Source organism: Passer montanus, unplaced genomic scaffold, assembly GCF_014805655.1.
Source record: "Passer montanus isolate IOZ18808 unplaced genomic scaffold, ASM1480565v1 scaffold106, whole genome shotgun sequence".
Classification (NCBI taxonomy): Eukaryota; Metazoa; Chordata; class Aves; order Passeriformes; family Passeridae; genus Passer; species Passer montanus.
Genome location: NW_024357170.1, coordinates 1,073,964 through 1,097,212, shown reverse-complemented (window position 1 = coordinate 1,097,212; position 23,249 = coordinate 1,073,964). Strand labels below are relative to the sequence as shown.

Below are 23,249 nucleotides of genomic sequence, written 5' to 3'. Positions count from 1 at the left end.
CAGCTCCTTAGACCTGAAGTTCAATACTCCCATAACCACATACTCCCCTGAATTATGCACAGTGTGAAAAGGCCTCTGACAATTTTCCACATGTAGGCCAAAAGTCAACACCATGCGTCTAAATATACCGGAATTTATTCTAAATATGTTCATCTTTTCTACTTTCCTAAAGGGAAGTAGCACACAAGAAATTCAAATTATTTTCTAATGGTTTTTTCAGACTGAAATAACTTGGGCCATTCATTCTGTTTCCCATATCTTTCTTCCATTTTGCCAAAAGCTGCTTTCAAAATCCTTATCTTTGTTACTGCAGGAGCCAACAATTCTAAGGAAAGAACCTATTGGTTTACATTTTCTTTGTACATATATAGCAAAAGGAAACAGAAAATAATTTGGGGCTTTTTTGTGGCATTATCATGCCAAAATATGTGATTTAAGAATTTCAAATGCATCAGGGCTTGGGAGGAAATTTCAGTTATTTCAACTTATCATAAATTTGGTTTAAGAGCTGAAACTGCAGCTGAATGCTGCTGAATATGGAATTAGAGTTGGTCTGTGTTTCTCCTTGAGTGTTTGAAAGCAGTAGTGAAAGTGAAAATATATAATTGTAATTAGAATGGAAAAAGGTTCTTGGCTTTTGTTTAAAACTGTTTTATCCTGCTTGGAGAAAATAAATCTCTAGACCTCAAGTATGTATATTTTTATGCTGACAGATATGGTGTCTCTTGATTTCCTTCTAAATGCAAAACCTCACTCTGACCCTTGAATCTCCATTCCATTGATTATAAATCAGGAGAAGAAAACAATTATTCTCTCCCAAGAATGTTGCCATGTGGAAAAAGGCAGGGCAAGACCCTCTAGGATAACAGGCATGGACCATCAAAACAGTTACATAAATAGAAACATCTCAGTGCAGTAGTCATTGCAAGGAGCTGCTTAATAGTAATCTCCTGGTCCCAGAGTTCAGATCCCATCTGATGCTGCACTTGCATAAAGCAATTAGCAGGAGAAAAACAGCAGAAGTGTGAAACTTTCCTGTGCACATAAGATCAGCAGAAATAATGTTCCTCATAAAACACTGGATCCTCCATTGCAATGAAGTGAAGAACACAATTTCATAATAAATGTAGTCACTGTTGGTGAATATAAGGAAAACCTGTCAATCATTGAACATAATTTGTGACACTGATTCAATATATTCTGGAAATGTTGGCATATGCTAATATCTGTTGAAGTATGTATTGCCTGCAGTTAATGTGACTGAATAGGTAAAGGCCACATTTACTAAGAAATGGGTCCTGGTACAAAAAACCACAAGGGGTTACCACACAATCAGATAGTGAGACCACAGTTCTCAGTCTAAGTACCAGTAACCAAACACATTTGATCACTTTATAAGAACACCAGAAAAGAGCAACCCACATACAAAATAAGTACAGAAATTAGCTAGAAAAATGCACTAAAGGATATATTAGTACAGGTTCAAATCAAATATTTCAATTTTGTAGACCTCTCATTCTACTTTAATTTAATGCATTTAGGAACAATTATTAAAGTGATTTTGTATTCTAACTCTCCAGGATTATGTATAATAGTCTTGTCCCTGAATAGAGAATTACTGATGTCTCTCCATTTGGTAAACGCCTGCTAGTTGGACACAAATATAAAATGCATCATTAAAATGCACTGTGTGGACCAGGAACATCTTTTGTGGAGCTTTGGACTGGTGACTGCAAGACTTGCTTGATTGGACTTTTATCAGTGAAAGGATTAATATGGGCAGTAGCAGTTTAATTAAGAAACAAACCAAAATGTTTAATACAAGCTATTATTATATTCTACTAGTGAGGGATCAAAATTCAAAGTCTTCTTTCTAACCTCTGGAAATTCAGAATCACAGATTTAAATTTTAAATCCAGAATCACTGGACTGGGTTATAAATTTTGTTTAGAGTTTTTATAGAGAAAACTTCTGCAGCAGGTTGTTTTGACCCAAGGTCAGAACCCAACAGTGGGCTTTGTTCAGCCTCAGTTAGACCTTGTGAATTACTCCAGATTTACACTGTGGAGATCAAGGTGTTGTTCAGATGTGGTGGTTCACATAAATCAGGAACAGGCTGGGACCATTAGAAATATTGGGACAATTCCAGATTGTGTGCACTTATGTTGTCCATGGTGAGAGGAGTTAGTTCACTAAAGCCAATATATTCCTCACATAATTCCAACCTTCATTTCTAATGGAGTTTATGTACAGCACAGAGCTCTGTGGTGAAGTGATCATGGTTTTGACAAGCAGAGAGAGGCTAAAGACAAAATGCTTAAGCAGAAATAAAATAAGTATGCATTGGAGTATGTGTAAAACACAAACTCCATTTGCTAGAAGCAGTGATCTGGAGGCAGCATCAACATTCAGACCAGCACATGTAGGTCTGATGCAACAGCAGGAATTGTCTCAACCTCAGGAAAACAAAGTAGCTAAAACCAGGATTTCTCTGTATTCCTTCTAAAACCAATAAGTTTACTCTACTATCAGACATGAGGTTGTGCAAAACAGTCTTGAATACTTTTCACTTGAGGCTCAGTTCACACTGAAATCATCCATAGACTTAAAGATTAAAAGAAGTGTTTCCCCCAATATTAAGTGAAAACTTCTTACTTACAGAAAGCAAGAGGTAGATTAAATCATGAGTGAAATTCCTCCTATTTACATCATATTTTCTCTGCTGTTAAATTCACAATAACACCAGGAAATTAGAGTTGTATGAAAGCACATTGTTGTTTCTGAAAACAACATCTTGAAGTTGCACCTGACTACAGATTTGTCATGTTTGGGCTCATTTATACCTTGTCTGTCAATCTTCTTTTAATAATTCTTACCTCTAAGCCAAATTCTTCTTGCCCTTGCTTTTGCTATAGTTATTATATAAATCTCCACTTCTCATTCTGAGTTTAATGATTCCCATGGCTTTAACCTCCTTAATTCTCTCTTCTTTAAATTATAAACAAATCCAATAAGTTATTATCAAACATCTCTCCAAACAGACAAGAACATATGAACAGGTACAAATCTACCAAGCAAAGGCTCTCCAGCGGTGTTGCTCAATGGAATTCCTGTGTTCACTCCTCATGCAGAACATGGGACTACCTCTGCAGTTCCCTGTAACCAAGCAGCACTGTGCTATATCCTACAGATCCCTGCCTTTTTGGTAACATCTTGGATAGTTTCAGCCCCAACACCCCAAATTTGTCCACAAGTTTGCCCTTCTCTTCCAGCCCACAACACAATAACAGTTCTTTATAAAACTTTATAAGGTTCTTATCACCTTCCCAAAAGTTGAGACTGATCATTTGTGCTGCACAAGATATCCCTACAGTTACATACAAGAAAAAGATATTTATCTATATTTACTAATCATTGCTGGCTGCAGAATAACACAGAAAAAGTAATTACCTCTTCCTAAAGAAAATCTGATTAAGGAGGGGTGTGCTGGTCAAATCTTAGCAGCAGAGTCATGGAGCAACTCTTGCAGGTCACCATCACAATTTACAAGTTCATGCAGAGCTTCAGACTTAACAAGATGAACAAGTTTCTTCAGCCCTAACAAGAATTATGTCTGTCTCTGTCTCCAATAACAAGGGGAAGATCAGCACTGCTTAAATCCCCCCAGGTATCATTAATATTGATAATGGAAGCCACAGGATACATGGGAAAAATAAAGGGGATTTTAAAAAGATAGGCACATCTGAGAAGACTTCAAATACAGCAGCGCCAACAGCAACCTACACATGCCACAACTTCTCTGGGCAACCTATTCCAGTGCCTCACCACCCTCACAGTGAAGAACTTCTTCCCAATATCCAATCTAAACTTGCTCTCTGTCAGAGTGAAGCCATTACCCCTTTTCATGTCACTCCAGGCCCTTGTGAATATTCTCTCGCTATCATTCTTGTGGGTACCCTTCAGCTACTGGAAGAGCAGAGTTAAGAAGAAAATTTTCACTTGTGTTGTTATTGGGAGACAAAATAGACTTTTGCAGCATAGAAATGTGCAAGCCAGATTCCTAGGAGCCCACAAAGATATGCCATTTTTTCTGCATTGAGATACAAAGAAGATATATTGGATGTTTCAGAAAATAATAAACACCCATCAGAAATATTTTCTATCCTGCAAAGCTGCATATTCATCTTTACTGAATACTAAATGCAGTATTCAGTCTAAGTCAGACTTAAAATGCAGTATAAATCAAGATTGCTTTACATTTCTGAGGCCCTGACATAGTTTTTAAGCCTGGAATGTGCAGCAGCTCAGTCAGAAAACATCAATGCAACAAACCCTTGTATTGACACTGCCTAACCTTCCCAAGTGTACAATCACCTAAAGGAGATTTCAGAACAAAAATGGAAAACAAGGCTAATGATATCAGACATTCCTTGTCTTCTTTTAGTGCTCACTACTGTGATCTAAATGGAAGATGATCCTCACCAACTCGTTCATTAATGTTCATGCACAGAAAAAACTAATTATGCACTTCAAGATAATTCACTGCCAATTTACTTTTCACATAAAATCTTTTAAAATATAGACATACAATATTAATAAGGAGAACTATTTCTACCCTTCTTCTTCTGAGAAGCTCCACATTGTCATAAACAGTACTATAAAGGAAGGCTATTGAGTAAAAAGCTTACTTAACTAACTTTTAAAGGAAAATCTGGAATCAATACACTTGAAATCAAATGCATATTGATTGTGCCAGTTTCCTCTTCAAAAATAAACTGTCTCAGTAAATTACACAAAGCTCTCAAGGCTTGACACAATCCTTATGACTCACAGATCTTATTTCTTCTATATCCTGTTAATTTTATTGCTGTAACTGGCACCAGTTAGCCAGATTAGTACTGGTGGTAAAATCATATACATGCAAAAGCTCATGAAAAACTTCATGTTTTAACATCCTTTGTTCATAATCTTTCTTTTTTTATCAAAATCTCCAAAGATTCTGCCAGCTGCACAGTCACCATCTCTAACAGCCTGTCTCTAAATCAGGTGAAATAAACCAACAACCCTCCACTTTGATGGACTTTGGCCACAAAGTAATTTCCATCAAATAATTAAGACAAAGCCTGTACCTTCTAATATGTGGATAATGATGGGGTGAAGATGTTGAAAACTCTTTATAATTATCTACTTTTATCTTACTGTGATAAATAAAGATGCTACAAGTCTGCTTTTCAGGATAAAACTTTCCTTAATGCTCTCTCATGCCAGGACTTAGTCTTGCAAGCTTTCCATTTGTAGCTCTCCCTTTGATATCAGTAAGAGCTCTGGAAAAAGGAATTGCATAATCAGGTCCTTAATCAAATTCATTAAAACCCTGATGATATACAACCCAGTAAAGGAATACCTCTCCATTCCATAAGAGCTTTTTACATTCCCTATAAAACACTTTCCTCCTCACGACATAAAACTTAGTGCATGCATTGCTGCCTGTCAATATAAAGTACAAGCCCTAGAAATGAAAATGGGGCAATTAAATCTACAAGCTGTGGCTAATTTAATAATGAAAAGATAATGCTAATTGGCTTAAGAACTTTTGAGCAATTTTCAATCATGTTATTAGTCAGGTTGTAAAAACCATGGCAATATTATGATACTCCAGTTTCTAAAAGTAGAATCTTTCTTATCACATTTGCTGGTACAGTACTTCCCTCAAGTGGTAAATGTATTTCTGCCTGTTTTGAATTTTCCTCTATGATACTAAACAGAAGGTAAAAAATATACTCCTAGATACAGGGGTTTGTCACCAGCTGCCAGGACAGGGAGAATACTCTAGTTTTTTTTCTTACTGGTTTTTCTAGTACATTAAATAAAAATCCAGCAGACTTCTGGAGATTTATTTTTCAGTCTCAGACAGAAAATTTGCTGTGGCCCTCCAACCTGTTATTATAGTCTTTGACAATGCAAGACAGTAAGTGCAGACTTCAGGACTTTATTACTTACTCAGGCAGAACTCCCCTCTAATTTCAAATACTGATAAATGGAACCCATAGAAATTAGTCTTTCCACGTTGCTTAATAGGAAAGAGACCTGCATTATCTTGAATGCTGTCAATAAGAATGTTAGGCCACAACTCAGAAAAATCATTTAATTGTATCCGTATCTAGGATGCCGAAGCCTGTGCTTAAATTTAATCACATGCTTGGGTCAAAGTTCAACGATTAAACAATGCAAGCTACAGTACCGCCCTAGAGAGAATGCTTCCTTCAGCCAAAATCTTAATAAGTTACACAAATTAGAGCAGTAAACAGCAGTCCTGCCTCCTCTTGTTTCTAGGTTCAAAACACTCTTCCAACAAAGACCACTATTTTTGTTTATATTTTTTAGCAGAATCTCACAAGTATATAACAGCATTTTCTTAAAATCCTTGCTCTCATCTGCACTGTTCAGCCTCCAACAGTTGAATTAAAAAGTATCCAGTATTCCTAATTTAACACATTTCAGCTGTCGAGGCAAAAAAAAAAAAACACAAAAAAAACCCCAAAAAAACCCCACACAAAACAAAAACAAACAAACAAAAAAAAGTTACTCCTTTGGGAAAGACAAGCAGTGATTTCATTTACTTATAACTTTAGAGAAAAAGATTGGAAGATAGATGAACAGGCTGATGTTATTGCAAGTTGATCTCTGTCACCTTGGTAAGGACACCAAGATGAGGGAAGGGCCTTGACAACAGAAGAAAGAGCAATCTTCTATCCATCCTCACAGACAGGACAAAAGAATAATTAAGGAATAATAATATTTATAGAATCATAATAAGTCTCACTTTGGTCTCTTGAAAGTGAAGAAACCCATTCTAAACACATCACAAGAAATCGGTATTTGTGAAGAGTCATTCTGGATTTACCAAGGGTGAATCATTTCCTGCATCAACCTGGCTCTTTCTGTGAGGAAAATGACTGGACCTGTGGGGACAAGAGGAGACTTGTCCTTGCCATTTGCCTTGACTTCAGCAAAAGGTGATTTCCATGGTTTGCTCAGAGGGTGTTAGGCAGTAAGTGTGCCCGGAAACCTGTAACAGATGGAGTACTGCTGTGGTCATCCTAGAACCACCCTGCTTTACAGAAGGGACCAGGAGAAGGTGATGGAATGCTTGCTCCTGGACGATGACTTCAGGCAGGGGTGGGTGAAGAGATGGTCAGTTTTCTTAAGCATGCAGCTGCCATCCAGAGAGAACTGGACTGACTGAAGAACAAGTCTCTACTAACCTCCTGAACTTCATCAAGAGCAAATGCCTTTGAAGCAGAAAACTCCTTGGAGAAGAACTGACTCTAGAGAAAAGACTCTTTGGTGTCTGCACAAAACAAGATGAGCAAGAGCCAGGAGTGTGCCCTGGCAGTGAAGTCCAACAGCATGTGGGCTCTGTCAATGTGTGGGTCCAGGGAAGTGATTACCTCAGCTTTTCAGCACTCATTAGCCTGTATATAAAATATTGGTTTTGGGCCTTCCAGTAGAAAACATTAATGGCACTACTTATGTAAGTCAAGGGCAGAGAACATGTCCAAGGAAGAGAATTGAGTAACAAGGCTTGCTCAGCACAGTTAGGGAGCTCATCAAAAGACAGGGCGAGGCTCTTCACCGTGGTTAATTCTGGAAGTGCAACAGGCAATGGGCTTAAACTGAAAGCAGAGAGGTTCAGGCTGTATATAATGAGAAGTTTTCACACAATGAGGACAGCCAGGGCATGTCCAGAAAGATGTTACCATCTCCATCCTTTGAGATTTCCATAACCTGACTGAGTAATATCCTGAGTAACACAGTTTGAGATCACACTTTTTGACAGTAGTTATTTGGACTACATAAAATCCTGAAACCCTTCCCAACTTGGAATGTTCTACTATAGTACCCTTTTAAGGATTTTATTACTTCATATTGAGAGTGTATGAAGAGCTATTTCCTACTGATGTCTGGCTGGAATATAATTCTAGACACAGGAGTATCGGACTGTGGCCATACCTTGGGTTCATCTGTATGATACAAGAGGAAATCCCACCATAGATTTTCAGAGGAACACGGAGCAAGTGGGACATTTCTACCTGTATTTTTTATACTACTCCATACAAAGCTAACCAAATTCTAAGACAGCAACACTGAGATTTGAACACGTGCCATGTACTCTAAAATTGAAGAACCCCCACATCTAAATAACACATTGAAAGGCCATGTCAACACTTCTTTGAAGACATAAATTCTGTTTATGAATACTCTGGTATGAAACTTCCATAGCCTAAAAGTCAAATAAGCATTAAAAGAACCAGAATTATAAAAACTACAAGTACAAAAAAGAGGATGAAATCTCTGTGTAAGATTATAATCATAGGTGTCCTCATTCATCTTCAGCCAGCCATTCTTTTCATTCAGTAATTTTTTATTTTCAAAAGTTAATGATGCAACAAATAAGTTGAAAAAGAAAAAAAAAAAAGTCATTTATTACATACTCATCTTACTATCCCATATGTATATAAAGATATTTCTCAAAGTGAAGACATGAAAGAGGCCAGAAAGACAATGGCCAGTTTAAGAAATACTGTATCAAATTGATGGGTTTATCATACTAATTATATGGTTCAATAAATGCTAAAATACTAGGCGTAAAGAACTCTGGGTATATTTAAAGTGTTTTTATAATTCTGATTGTTCAAATTGGTATTTATGACCAATTATCTTCATTTCTTCTACAGAGTTTCAGCTAATATTTACAATAATTTTTTTCTTTAGTTAACCTTATCAAGGACTTGCTTAATGAAGAATTGGGCTCCAGTATCTGAAAGGGTTTTTAGTCCTTGTGGGAGATTTGCTTATGGAAGATTGGTAATCAACTGCTAGCAAGAATTTTTATTTCGTGTTTTGCAATGTTGAAATTTTAAAAATAGATATATAAAGTATTAGCAATGTAGAATTCTACTTCACATTTATCTGTATCATTCTTTACACCAGAGACCCTCCTCTCCAAAACAGTTTGCTTTAATTCAGTTGTTAACTGAAATGATGGTTCAGAAAGAAATATTTCTTCTTTGTTTCAATTACCAGCTGAATTAACTATTTGAATAATTGATTCTGCTAGTATCATATTTAAAATGAATTAAAGGAAAGACAGAATGCCAGAATCTATTACTCCTAGGTTTTGCTCCAAGTCAGGACACAAGCCAAAAGACAAGCCCTTATTTTTCTATAAAGAAAATTTTCCTTGAGAAATATGTAGAATTAGTTATTCACTTTCCTGCCAAATAAGAAAGATAAGAACACATAGACATACACACATATATACATTATGTTGGATCATGTTTGCCAGATCAGCTGGACATTTAATGAAAAGGAATCAGGGCCTGATCCATCTCTCACAAAAATGACTGGAAGGCTTTCCATCAGTTCCAGTGAGATTTGGATCTAGCCCCCTCTGCATGTTTTCAGGCACAAGAGCAATTTTCATTTCCTGACCTCTGTGTAATTCCATCGAGGATTCCACTACTGCAGAGAGAGAACAACTTCTCAGAAGATTGCAAATATCCACCACATTTTCAGTTAACACATGCAGTAAATTAACCCTATTCATTAAAGGTTTCTATGCACATCTTCTGTGTTATAGTTCATTTAAGAAAAACAAAAGATACCATTAATTGCTTCATTACAAAGCTTGCATCTCCTGTGTTTGCATGAATGTATTATCAGACACATGGATTCATATATGTGTGTAATCCTTCATCTCTGCTGCAAGGACAAAAATGCCTTTTGATGTACATGAATAAAGGAGCTATACATTGCAAGCCTTTATATCAGAGAATCATAGAATGGGTTGAATTGGAAGGGACTTTGAAGATCAGTCAGTTCCAACCCCTACCATGGGCAGGGACACCTTCCACTAGCCCAGCTTTCTCCAAGCCCCATCCAACCTGGTCTGGAACACTTCCAGGGATGGGGCAGCCACAACTTCTCCAGGCAACCTGTGCCAGGGCCTCACCACCCTCACAGGGAATAATTTCATCCTAATATTTAACCTAAACTTGCTCTCTTTCAGTTTGAAGTCATCCCGTTATGCTGTCGCTACTTGTCCTTGTAAATAGCATGTAACCATAAAGAATTAAACAGTAGTACTGACTATAAGACAGGTCATTCCAGATTTCCCAAATCAGTCCCTTAGAACTTGTCATTTTCTAAAATCAATGTCATAATTCATAAAAATTGCCTGTTTATCTATTTTCTACTTAACCTGAGGCATTGATCACAAATGTTTCAACTCCTTTAGCTGTAAATGAATTCTCTCCTGAAATAATAGAAGTTAGTGTTATTGTTCACCAATCTTTTGTGAAGCTCTCTGAGCCCTCGTAGTTTCTTTCTCACTCTCCAAATAACCAATAAAATATTTATTCAAACAACCTGAACAGGGTGGTGGAGGGTGAAATTTTTTTCTTTCCTTATTCCAGTAGCAGAAGCACACCCAAGTGGTGTGAGGGCTGTATTCTAGAACACAAACCCCACTGGGCAAGTAATAAATTAGATGTGTCATGCTTTGTCTTGCCAGGCTCATCAGGCTGATTTGGAATTTGCTGCCTGGGTAGAGTGACTCATATGTTTACTGGCCCTGACAGGTGCTGGGCATCTTCCACACTCATTAAAGTTAATGACTTGAACAGCAGAGAGTGAAAACTGTGTGCTGGTTTCCTCTGAACGTGTATTCCCAAGTTATCATTTAAGAGAGGATGTAAGTGGTGTCACCTTTCTCCTGCAATCAAAAAAGCAGTCTCTAACCAAACCCCTGTCCCTTCATTGAAAAAAAACCCCAATTAGCTTCACAGGGACTCCTTGTTGGAGTAAGGCAAGGGAAAAAAATGCACTGTACACAGAGCTTTGCACATAAAAGCTGCTTCATGCCATAAAATCAGTCACTTCCTCACTGGAACAGAGGAATTAACATACTGGAAACAAGCCAGTAATTTTATAGAAATATATGCCTTTAAGTAAGCTCTAGACCAGTATGCTCACAATAGTTACCCTTTGGCATCATTTCTATCCCAACAAGCCACAGCTGCTGAACTGGGGACTTCTGACTTGATGTTAAATAAGTAATGAGAAGTTTTAGGCAGTAGTGCCAGAGCAAATCCTTTGATATTAATGCAATACTACAGTTGTTGACCAGCCATACTAAAAAAGATATGCCTTTAATTTATACTAGTTAGCTAAAAATATTCAGGAGAAATCTTCACAAAGACTTATGCCATGACATTAGACTGTCAACCAAAACAAGAAGAGATAGAGACCTCACAGACGTCTGCGTGTATTCACACAAAACCAAAAACTAGGAGGATTGAATCTTTAAGTACAGAGACGTCTCTACTTTGATGCCAGTCCAGCCACTAGATCTCCCCTAGTAATATGACAAAGTTCTGTACCCTGGCATTCATTCAGTAAGGCAGAAATACTGAGCCAGAGACCTCACAGAAACCTGTGCCTTAATATTAACCTGCCATACAAAATCTCCTGAGCTAATGGTCTTGCAAAAGGAAAAGGTTGACATTTCTAAATAATTATTGCAATCTTAAATACTCATCACTTTTAATGTTTAATTTTTCAGGGTCTTCCAAAGCAAAATGTAATGGTGTATTTCCACAGTTAGGACTGTTTAATTGAACTGCTATGTTTAGTTTTTTCCTCTTCTGCAGTTCTCACATCAACATCTATTGATCTCATAATTTCATAAGACACTGATGTACAAATGTGTAAGCAACACTTCTTCCAAACCCAGACTAACGTGTTGTTTGCTGGACAGAATTAGTAAGACAGAATGTTCACTGATGGAAAACTGCTCAGTTGCTTGGAATATATTTCAGTAATTTGGGAAACACTAATTCAGAAATTCAGTATTTTTTCCATCCACATTGGCACAGAAAGCAATTTGACAAAAAATATACCATGTTAGCCTTTTCATTCTTGATGTCTGAAAGGAGCTTTTCCTAGATTTGTAGTGCATTCCTTGTTTTCCACCTATTCACTTGACATTTCTTCTTGGGTTGTTTTTTTTGGGTTTTGGTGTGGGGCTTTCTCTTTTGGTTGGTGTTTTGGGGAATTTTTGTTTGGGGCTTTTTCTGTTTATTTTTGTTTTACCTTAAATTAATATCTAATCTATAATTATTTCTGTATCTCAGATAAGCAAGATAATAATAATATTCTACAGTATCAATGGCTGACTTGTTTCCAGTTCCCATTTACTTTAAGCCAAAAAAACAAAAGCTGAAGAGCAACTATTTTATTGGACTTTTACAGTCCTTGATTCCTCACTAGGAAGCCCAAGGGAGCTGTACAATGTATAAGACCCCACAGAGACTCACTCTGTGAGTCTCTGCTTATTGGACAAGATCAAAAGCCCACTAAAATAATTGAGAATCCTTCCATTATTTTCTGTGGCATTTGATCGGGCACTACAGGTGACAGGCAGACTCACTGAAATGAAAAATTCGCTGGAAACACTTTACAATGGTGGTCAGCAGAAGAAAGGGAAAATGAAGTTCTTCCACAAGCTAAATTTGTTGGACCATACCTGAAAACTTGAAAATTCTCCACTTTGGATACTGATTGTCAACGTGTAAGCAAATTAAACTGGTTTTTTTTTTCCCCTTGGATGATGATCGTGGTATTGGAATATTTTGACTTTGCTGGCAGACATGGAATGCAGGGAATGAGCAATGGTTAACCAAGCCTAATGGACCAAGACTACAGAATTTCTGAATGTTTAGAATATAGGCCTGAGTCAACAATTTACAAGAGGAGATTGATAAAAAAGGCTTGTTCAAAAAAGTTTGAAATAGACATAAAAATCCTGAGCCCTGTTCAGTCTGAAAATTATCTACCACCTATTTTTCCATTTGTCCTGGAAATGCCATTAAAACTTCACAGCTGTGTAACTGCAGCAGCACTAAAGAGTCTAAACACCAAGGTTACTTTTACAAATGAAATTCCCATAATAAAAGCTGCTTTCTCCATTGTGCAGAAAGTAGGGACATTCTGAGGGATGAGGGATGAGGATAAGAATTCTGTGGTGATTATCTTGGGAATCAGGCACTACTCTACAGATTAGATTCTGAACCACCTGTCAACCCCATTTCCATGCAAATTGCTTTACTTTGAAAGACATGACCTCAAAGCTCTGGAATGCCACTGCAGGCCTGCATTTCACCACACCACCACCTACCAACTCAAAAGGACTATTAAGAGCACCAAAAAGGGCCTTTTGCAACCTCTGAGAGACAGACAAAAATATAACCACAACATAACAAAACACAAATCCCACATAAATGAAAAGAGTAAGTTGCATCTCACCTCATTTGAACTTTCTGTTGTGATGTTTTTATTTTTCAGCTTTTTCTGCAGCAGTTTGGTTTCATACTCTGGTCTGGGATGTTCCTGAAAAATTCAAAAGCAAACAAACACACAAACATGATTATGATTAAGAGAAAATCACCAAAATGTTTGGTCACATTCACAAACAAAGCCATCAAGATGATTCAGCTCCACACACCTTTTGGACTAGGCTGTCAGATCTGGCACAGCTTCCCTAATCAATAACCTTTCAATGTGCCCTTGCAAAATATATTTTTCTCTCCCAAATTAGAGCATAAATTAAGTAAGATGACAAACATTTACCAGGCTTTTCAAGTGAGCAGCTCACAAGAGAGAAAAGTATCATGCATGTCCTCATTCCCACCAAGTTATGAATTCATTCAGAGCTGGAATTTGGATTGATATCTCCCACAAAACAAGACATTCCTACAGCAGTGGTTATATCATCCCTCTTTACTATAATTAGAACCATTGCATATCAGCCCCATCCAAAATAATGGATTATTAACATTTTTTATTAATCTGATAGTCATGAAGAGAACAAAAACCATTTTAAATTAATAAATCCTCATGAGCAATAGAATGGGGCCTACATGGCACTTCACCAGAATTCCTTGACAGATACAGGTAGTGTTAATTTTCTGTACCTGTGACATTTTCACCACAGCACACACAACCCTCACTATTCTCTGTTGCATGTGAGAATAGAAACACAGTGAGACCTCCAAACTATTTTTTTATCCTAATAGTGAGGTTTTCCTAATGCATTCAAAAGGTATGTGATAAACTATCATTTAAATCATTGAATCTTGGAATAATCTGGGTTGGAAGAGTCCTTACATCTCGTTCCAATCCCTCTGCCATGGGCAGGGACATCTTCCACTGTGATGTGTAAATGTTTTTGGTCATAAGGAATGGCAAAAGTCACAGCGTCTTGCAAACAATCAGAAAAAATTAATTATTAATTACATACTTGGCATGGAAATTCGTGTGTAATCCCTAACCTACTATAAAAGAACATGGCAGTGGGCTTTGGATAAAATAATGAGATGAAAGGGAAGAGAGAAAAGAAGATTAATAAGAGAGAGAGAAACAGATGAGCAGCCCTAATTCCAGTGTTGATCCCTGATGGGATGATGGGATGCCCAGGATCCTGAGGTGTGCTACCTAGGCATGCTGGGGGTTTCCCTTTTAGGGATGGGTTTCTCCCCTGAAGATAAGTTTCTTGCTTTCCATACAGATAAGTTATCTTGAGCCATCCATCCTTTCAGACATTTCTGGAAATGGGCCAGGAGCTTTCAGGGGTATTGGGTGGTCTTGATCACCCCTACAGTCCATGCCCACTTCTTGGCCTCATTCCTGCAGTTTTTTGGTTGCTCCTCTGTGGACTTGACCAAGATATTTGCCCCAGAAAAGTGCTTCACTACTACCACATGTCCCCCTTCACCAGTCACATTTTGTTCTTCCTCCTGGCATGCTGGTACCAGCAACCCTTGCCTGTGTCTACCAACAATCCTTGGTTGGCTCCGTGGCCAGTATCAGTGTTTGAGACACACTCAGTGGACACTTCTCTTCTGGGTATCTACACGAGATGGCTCAGAGCCCCATCCAGCCTGGCCTGGAACACTACCAGGAACAGGGCAGCCACAGCTGCTCTTGGAAACCTGAGGAATCACCACCCTCACAGGGAACAATTCCCTCCCAATATCCAATCGAAACCTGCTCTCTGTCAGAGCCATTGCCCCTTGTCCTGTCACTCCAGGCCTTGTCAAGAGGCTCTCTCCAGGTTTCCTGTGGGGTCCCTTCAGGCACTGCAAGGCCACAAGGAGGTCACCCCAAAGCCTTCTCTTCTCCAGGCTGAATAACCCCAATTCTTCCCAGCCTTTTCTTGTAAGAGAGGTTCTCCATCCCCCTGATCATCTTGGTGTCCCTCTTCTGGACAACATGTGGAACTCCAAGAAACAGTGAGGCACAGGTAAACTCTAACATTTATTAAGCTGATCAGCAGCAAAAATGGTGGTAAGCAGGATGAGAAAAGGACAGAGAAAGGTACAACAATAACCATTTAAAGTTGCTGCAGTCAACACCTGTATTCTGATGCTTCTCACATTTTTACTGGCTTGTGTTGATTTGCATTATTTGCTACCATTCTTCCTTATATAAAGATTCAGAGGCTGGATGTGACAAACATCTTTAGACTTAAATGAAGAAAGGATGAAGATATCTGGCATGGATGGCTACATGAGAGGAGACAGCTTGATCAAAGCAGGAAGAGGAGATAAATGAGGCTGTAAGAAACTGAGGAGATCTAGATAAACTATGCTACTGCAGACCTGAATTTGTTTTCTTCCTTTTTTTCTCTTACTTTCTGCTAAGCAAAGTATTCTAAGACATGAGGGGCAGTCTCCAGAGGTCAGAGCAACATTTGAAAACTGATTTGAATGAAAACTAGGTGAAATAAAGAAAATAAATGCCAAGCAAAACATTGTACGCTAAACTAATTTTTGCCCTGACAGTTTTGCTCTGAGTGCATATTATGTTCAAATTTGGCCATGTTTGACTTCCTTTCCCTAGTAAGGGAATTGCAGTATCCTTTTAACTGCCTTTCATACATCTACACCTGGAATGGAGTAGTAGTTGATCTGTCTTTGTTGAATTTGCCAAGTCATCTTACCCTTGACTGAACAGACCACAGAGCTCCCTGGAATGCATTTTGTATCTATTCCTTTTATGAGTATTTTGCACCAAATATTTCTTTACAGTCTGGACATAGGGATGTTTGACCCATGCATCCATGGATGTGAAGGGACAATCCCACTCAGCTGTAAAAAGAGTGTGGTTCGGAATCAATTCTTTGTCTGAAAACGGAAAGAGTTCTACACTTAGGACAACAAGCTAGAAATAGTTGTGATGTCTTCAGAAAGGCCAAATGTCCATGTAGGGATAGATCTGAATCCCAGGATGCTGGAAGTTTGCCAGTACAGCTGCCAGACACTTATTGAAAACCTTATGAGCCAAGGTACTGTGAGACCAAATGAGTGCTCTGAGTAGAAAACTATAATTCCCACTATAATTCTGAAAACAAAGAGCCAAAACATGAAATTTCTATTCAGACAAAACTCATGTTGACAGTGGGAATTTTCTTTGAGAGTGGTTTCCAGGATTTGCCTCAAACATACACATGTGTATCCACTATCCATCAAATTAAGCCCCTGTAGATAATCATCCAGTTTGATAACAATAAATAATGTGAACCCATCCCTCCTTAATTTCCCTTTGTTTTAGAAAGAATGTGATAATGAAATTTTACAAACATGCATGACAAACACATAGAATGTGTTAAAAAAAAAATTAGAACTGTAGCACCTATCCCAGATTTGACAGACCAAAGGAGTTATAAAAAAAAAATAAGGAATACGCTTTAAGTAAAGGCAAAGACCCAGTGCAAATTCCTGAATACCCTTATGATAACATCCTGAACACAAGCAGAGCAGCTAAGCAGTTCACATTGATGGGAAGGAAGGTTTCCACAAATAAAAATTTGAATGACACAGCTGCTGCCCCAAAGCAAGATGGAAATGTGGAACGAGCAGAACAGAGAACCCAGCTGTACTCTGCTGCAAAAGGGTTAATTATTAGAAATCAAGGACTTAAACCCTCTGTTTCTTATGATGGTGACATAGGATGCAGGGGTGAGAAGTCTAGGGAAGAGTTTGTCATTAATACCAAGGATCTGTTTAGACTGCTCTATTAAAAGGATGCTTGTCAAGGAAAAATAGTTTTATGTGACAGGATGGAGTCACTGGTAGATGATCACAATCTTTTTAGTCCACATTACTTTCAAAATAACTGATAAAGGAAAAATTAAAGCAAAAGCTTGAATAAGTCATGCAGCATGAACACAAGCTTAGGGGTGTTAAAAGCTACTGAGAAAGTATATAGGAACTCAGTTATTAAAGGTATTCTAGAGCAACATAAAACAGAATTAATCAAGGGAAACTAGAAGGTTCTATTATGGGATTGTATTTGCCAGACAGACAGAGAGATTTTATGCCTTTGTTTGCTTTCACTGAGCAAGAACAGTGGTAATGCATAGGGCAAATACCTGTAAAACTATATTTTGAAATTTGGCCTCATATTTTGAAGCTCCCTTAAGCTAGGACCAAACAACCAAATGCTGTCATTTCAACAGCAGATAACAGACTTTGTGGGTAACTGTAGCAGAATATAGCCTCATTTATGGTTGTTTGTTACACAATTCAAATCCAACCCATTTAAATACTCCTATACTGATGAGTGGAATTGTGTAAATTGTAGAATCACAGAATGGTCTGGGTTGGAAGCAACCTTTAAGATCATCCCATTGCAACCCCTTGCCATGGGCAGGGACACTTTCCATTAGACTAGCCTGCCCTATCCAACCTGACTTTCCAGGGATGGGACAGCCACAGCTTCTCTGGGAAACCTGTGCCAGGGCCTCTCCACCCTCACAGGGAACAATTTCTTCCCAATATCCAATCTAAACCTGCTCTCTGTCATTGTGAAGCCATTGCCCCTTGTCCTGTCACTCCAGGCCCCTGTAAACAGCACCTGATTCCCTATCTTGTGTGTTCTCCAAGGGGCACATCCTTGGCAAACCCTGCTTACCTACCTGGATTTCCTGAGTCACTAGAAAGGAGGAGAGAAACAAAGAAAGACCTCGAGGTGGTCCCTGTTCCTAGTGGGGCAGTTCTGGATAAAGACAGATTTAACCTCTCTGAACACAGGGGAGGGAAGAACTTGTGCCACCCCAAGTCACCCAGCTTTTGAGTCGCCCCATCCCAACACCCCAAGGAATCAAGACTATCAATTAAAAAATCGAACCATTTTGAGCCTTGAAGAAAATGCAGTTCTAGAAAGGATGAAGTAGGTCATTACAATGGAAAAGGAATCAATGAAAGTAAATGAGAGCATGTTGATATGTCTGGTAGAAATAAAATAAAAGAGGAAAATGTACTGAAGGCCCAGGATATTCTGGCACATCACTGGATGAACAGTCTGGGAGTGAAAAAATGTAATCACACACCTTTACCAACTTCTTGGAAAGCAAAGAAATTTTCATCTGACTTTGTTCTTACAGTTTGCAACTTTAAACATGTTTAAAGTGTGCTTTCATGTGTAATCTTTTAGTGGAGCAATAATTGGTACTAAACAGTTTCCCCAAAGAGCTGAGGGATAACATTCATTCTTCAGCATTCCTTCCCCAACTATCTTAATGAAACTCTCATCCTCCTAAACACAGGACTTAAATACAACATTGAAAGGATTTGTTTAGAAGTACAGGGCTAACCAAGGATCATTAACTAATTAGTGTTAGTAAGAATTTAATGAAGGTCAGGGAAGATTCACTGGAAAGAGTAATGAAACTCAAAAAAGGTTAATAAAAAAGCATATAAAGAATTTTAAAAATATTTGGAAACATGGACCCAACAGGAAAATCAGAACAGTTATGAGGAAAATATGAGATAATGTATCTGAAGAAAACAATCTAAACTAAAGATCTCATTGACACAAGAAACTTGAGGATGCAGAAAGGAGAGGTTTGAAACAAGACGAAATATTGTAGCTACAAATTCCCCTTTTACCAATACTGGAGAAGAGGGCTACGCAGTTATTTTATGAGAGCTTCCTCTTTAAGGATTTTAGCAAACAAAAATATCTTATGCTTTGTGGCTTAGTAGACACTATTAAAACTTCAGAAAAAGGAGTCTGCTCCTATCATTTGCAAGGTGGAAGACAAAGTGAAGCCATCAAATTGATGAAATCAAAATGAATTTTGAAACCATGGTAGAGAAAATAAAGTTAAATCAATACCAAGTTAGGTGAGAATGGAATGTAACTATAAACATATTTAATGTCGCCAAGCCAGCTTGCTTTTTAATTTTGTTTCATTCTCTTTTATTCAATTTACCATCTTTATTAATTTGTCTTAACTCAGCAGTAATCCACAGAGACCTCAAAGACTTCCCTTAAGAGTTCAATAATTATGGATTTTTTTAAAAACTCATCAAATAGCAAAAGGAAGAACCAGACTTGGGGAATTAGTTTTCAAATAAACTAAAATGTTTGACAAACATTTTACGGAGCACAAGATTATAAGGTGAAATTAAATGTTCCTAAGGAACACAGACATCCAAGTTCTCCCCTATTATAACAAAACTCTATAACCGCTTGACTATTTGAACAATACCAAGACCAATGAGTGGAGACTCCTTGGCATTTCAGTTAATGCAGACTCTCTATCCATTTGACTTCCAAGTTCTTGCCCAAATTCTAAAAAATTTCATCTTGTGTAATTGCATTTCTATTTCAGTTTGCACAGGATCATTGGCAAAATATGGGAAAATCTCTTCCACCCAATAAAATGAAAGCAGAAACATCCTGGAAATACAATTTCTGAAGATTCATGGGAAGGCAAGAGTTTCTACCACCACATCATTAATTGCAGTCCATCTGTACTTCTTCACCAAGCAGAAGAGGGTATGGATTCTCCCATCTCTATTCCTGGTTTACTGATGGCCATATTCCTTATTACACACTCTGAACTAGAATGATATGCACAACCTCCTTCGCTGGGTTACAGAGTCACACATCTGTGGCAAGGCAGATGAGTGGAGAAATTTCAGGACGAATTTCTTCACTGGAAGGGTTGTTAAAGCACTGGAATGGACTGCTCAGGGAGGTGTGGAGTCACCATTCTGGCAGGTATCCATGGAATGACTGGACAAGGCCTCAGTGCTCTGGTCTAGGTGACAAAGAGAGGATTGCTCAAAGGCTGGACTCGATGACCTTGGAGGTTCTTCTCAATCTCAGTGATTCTGTGGTTCTGTGTGTGTTTATGCACAGTGTTCACACGGTTTTGTCTGCTCTCATGGTTCTGGTCTGAGTTTGTTTCTTTTCTTTCCTTCTCCCATTTGTTTGTCAGATGCTCTATTGCTTTTCACACAATTAGCTGTTTTCCTCTTAGTATCCAATGCTTGCCATTGTTTTTGTGGATTTCAGGTGTCCAAACACAAATTCTCTAAGTCTGTACAGCTGCCACCTGCATAGAGGCACAGAAGCCTTAGGGAGTCTGATTTCCCAGACTGCCATTGCCAAGACATTTGCAAATAAATAGAACTAAATTAATATCTTGTGTGACCCTTTTGAAGCAAGAGATTTGGCCGAGTGTGTTCAAAGAAAGCAATTTACTGAAAGGTTTATAGTCAATGTCCACAAAAATTACACCAAAGGCATTTATTTCAATATAACTCTCACAAAGTAATTCTCAGCTCTTCAAATTTATGGTTGTTTTTCTCCCTGCTTTCTGTAACTTCCCTTCCTAAAGAAATTGACAATAAATAGCTTATCTCCATCTAGTCTTTAAACTCTTAAACCTCCTGAGCTTCTTCCTTGTCTCTTTCTGGCTCTTTTAAGTGATCTCACTTCTGGTTCTTTCTAGCCTAACCTGATCAGACACAATTCTCCCTTTTCCAACATAACTTTCAACACTTCTAAAGACTTCACCATCACTGAAACCTGATGGCAGTAACTTTCTACAGACAAATTTATCCTAATCTTTACAAATCTTATGGATAAAAGGTGAACAAAACCTGATCTAACTTCTGGGGTTTTGTTGAAGTACCAACAAGTGTCAGAAGATGACAGAGTACACGATTTTCACAGAATTCACAGAATTGCTAGGTTGGAAGAGACCTTCAAGATCATTGAGTCCAACTCATGCCCTAACACATCAGCTAAACCATGGCACCAAGTGCCACATCCAGTCTTTTTTTAAACATATCCAGGGATGGTGACTCCACCACCTTCGTGAGCAGGCCATTCCAGAACTGTATCGCTCTTTCCATGAAAAACTTTTTCTAATATCCAACCTATATTTCCTTTGATGCAGCTTGAGACTGTGTGCTCAGGCTCTGTCATTTTCTGCATGTCATGTCAAGAGACATGTCTCTTATTCTTTTTAAAAGACATGGATATACCAGAAAATGGCCAGAAAGGAACAAGAAAAAAGAGATACATAGAAAATCATTCCAGTAACTGAAGAGAGTTTACAAGAAAGATGGAGATTCTCTTGACAAGGGCCTGGAGTGACAGGACAGGGGGGAATGGCTTCACACTGACAGAGAACAGGCTTAGATTAGATATTGGGAAGAAATTGTTGCCTGTGAGGGTGCTGAGGCCCTGGCACAGGTTTCTCAGAGAAGCTGTTGTTGCCCCATCCCTGGAAGTGTCCACGGCCAGGCTGGATGGGGCTTTGAGTAACCTGGGATAGTGGAAGGTGTCCCTCCCCATGACAGGAGGCTGGAACAAGATGATAGTTAAGTCCCTTCCAACCCAAAGCATTCTATGTGTTTCTATGAGTCTCTGAAAATATTCAGGAACTAAGACTGAAAGAGCAGATGCTTGTTCATCTTGAACAAACAAGGGTGACAGAAATATATTATGTTGAATAGTGCTGAAAAGAGGACAGATGTAATCCCTGTCTTGATCCTTGAAAGATAAAATAGGGGGAAAAAAAAAAGAGAGAGAGAAAAAAATTACCATGTAGCAAGGAGATTTGAAAACCGCTAGGAAAAGCTTGTTAGCAGCACAGCTAGAGAAGTATTAGAGTAGATTACCTAGGGAGGAATTGAAATCTCCACTGCTGGATTTATTTAAGAACAAATTAGACAAATATCTCTTCATAATGATTTAAGTAGAGTTGATCCTACAAGGCACAAGGGATGGCCCCTCAAGGTCCATTCCAGTCTTATTTTATGATTCTAAGTTCCTAATTCTTCAGCTTGTGCTGAGATTTGTCTGGCACTCCTTCACTTGTCATAAACAAAGGATTCTTGCTGATCCCATAGTTCCTCCTGTCCACAGACTTTTACCACTTCAGGCCTCTTCATCACAGGACCTCACAAACCTATAGATTCTTTCACAGCATTTTGCAAATATTAAGCTAAACATGAGGATTTTGTACTGTGAGTGATGAACTTGAATCACAAAATCACAGAATCACTATGTTGGAAGAGGTCTTCAAGATCATCAAGTCCAACCCATGCCCTGACACCTAGACCATGGCATGAATTGTCCCATCCAGTCTTTTTCTAAACACATCCAGGGATGGTGACTGCACCACCTCCCGAGGCAGACCATTTCAGTACTTTATCACCCTTCCAGTACAAAACTTTTTCCTAATATCCAACCTATATTTCCCCTGGTCTAGCATAAGACTGTGTCCTCTGGTTCTGTCAGTTGCTGCCTGGAGAAAGAGACCAACCCCACCTGACTACACCCGCCTTTCAGGAAGTTCTTGAGAGTGATAAGGTCACCTCTGAGTCTCCTTTTCTCCAGGCTGAACACCCCCAGCTCCCTCAGTCATTCCTCATAGGGCTTGTGTTCCCCATCCAGCCAGTTCCTAACCCAGCAAAGAGTGCTCCTGTCCAAGCCATGGGCTGACAGCTTTTCCAGGAGACTGCTGTGGGAGACAGTGTCAAAGGCCTTGCTGAAGTCCAGGTACATAAGTGGCTCAGCCTTTCCTGCATCCACCAGGCGGGTCACCTGGTCATAAAAGGAACCAGGTTGGTCAAACACAACCCATGCTGACTGGGTCTGATACCCTGGCCATCCTGTAAGTGCTGCATGATGGCACTCCGTATAAATTGCTCCATTATCTTGCCAGGTACTGAGGTCAGGCTGAGCCACAAGCCCATCTGCCAACTCTCTCATCACCCTGGGGTAGATCCCATCTGGTCCCATAGATTTATGAATATCCAGGCATCTCAGAAGTTCTCTTACTGCCTCTTCTTGGATACTAAAGACTGAGGCAAAGAAGG

General features: G+C 38.6%; 1 protein-coding gene across 1 annotated transcript in view; it reads right to left on the bottom strand.

Moving 5' to 3' along the window:
- The window catches only part of ANO2 (anoctamin 2), a 142,748-nt gene that overhangs the window by 54,441 nt on the left and 65,058 nt on the right, over positions 1–23,249 (bottom strand). Inside the window, exon 13 of the mRNA XM_039720454.1 lies at positions 13,369–13,452. Coding sequence (XP_039576388.1) covers positions 13,369–13,452 — 84 coding nt within the window. The remainder of the gene's footprint in view (positions 1–13,368; positions 13,453–23,249) is intronic.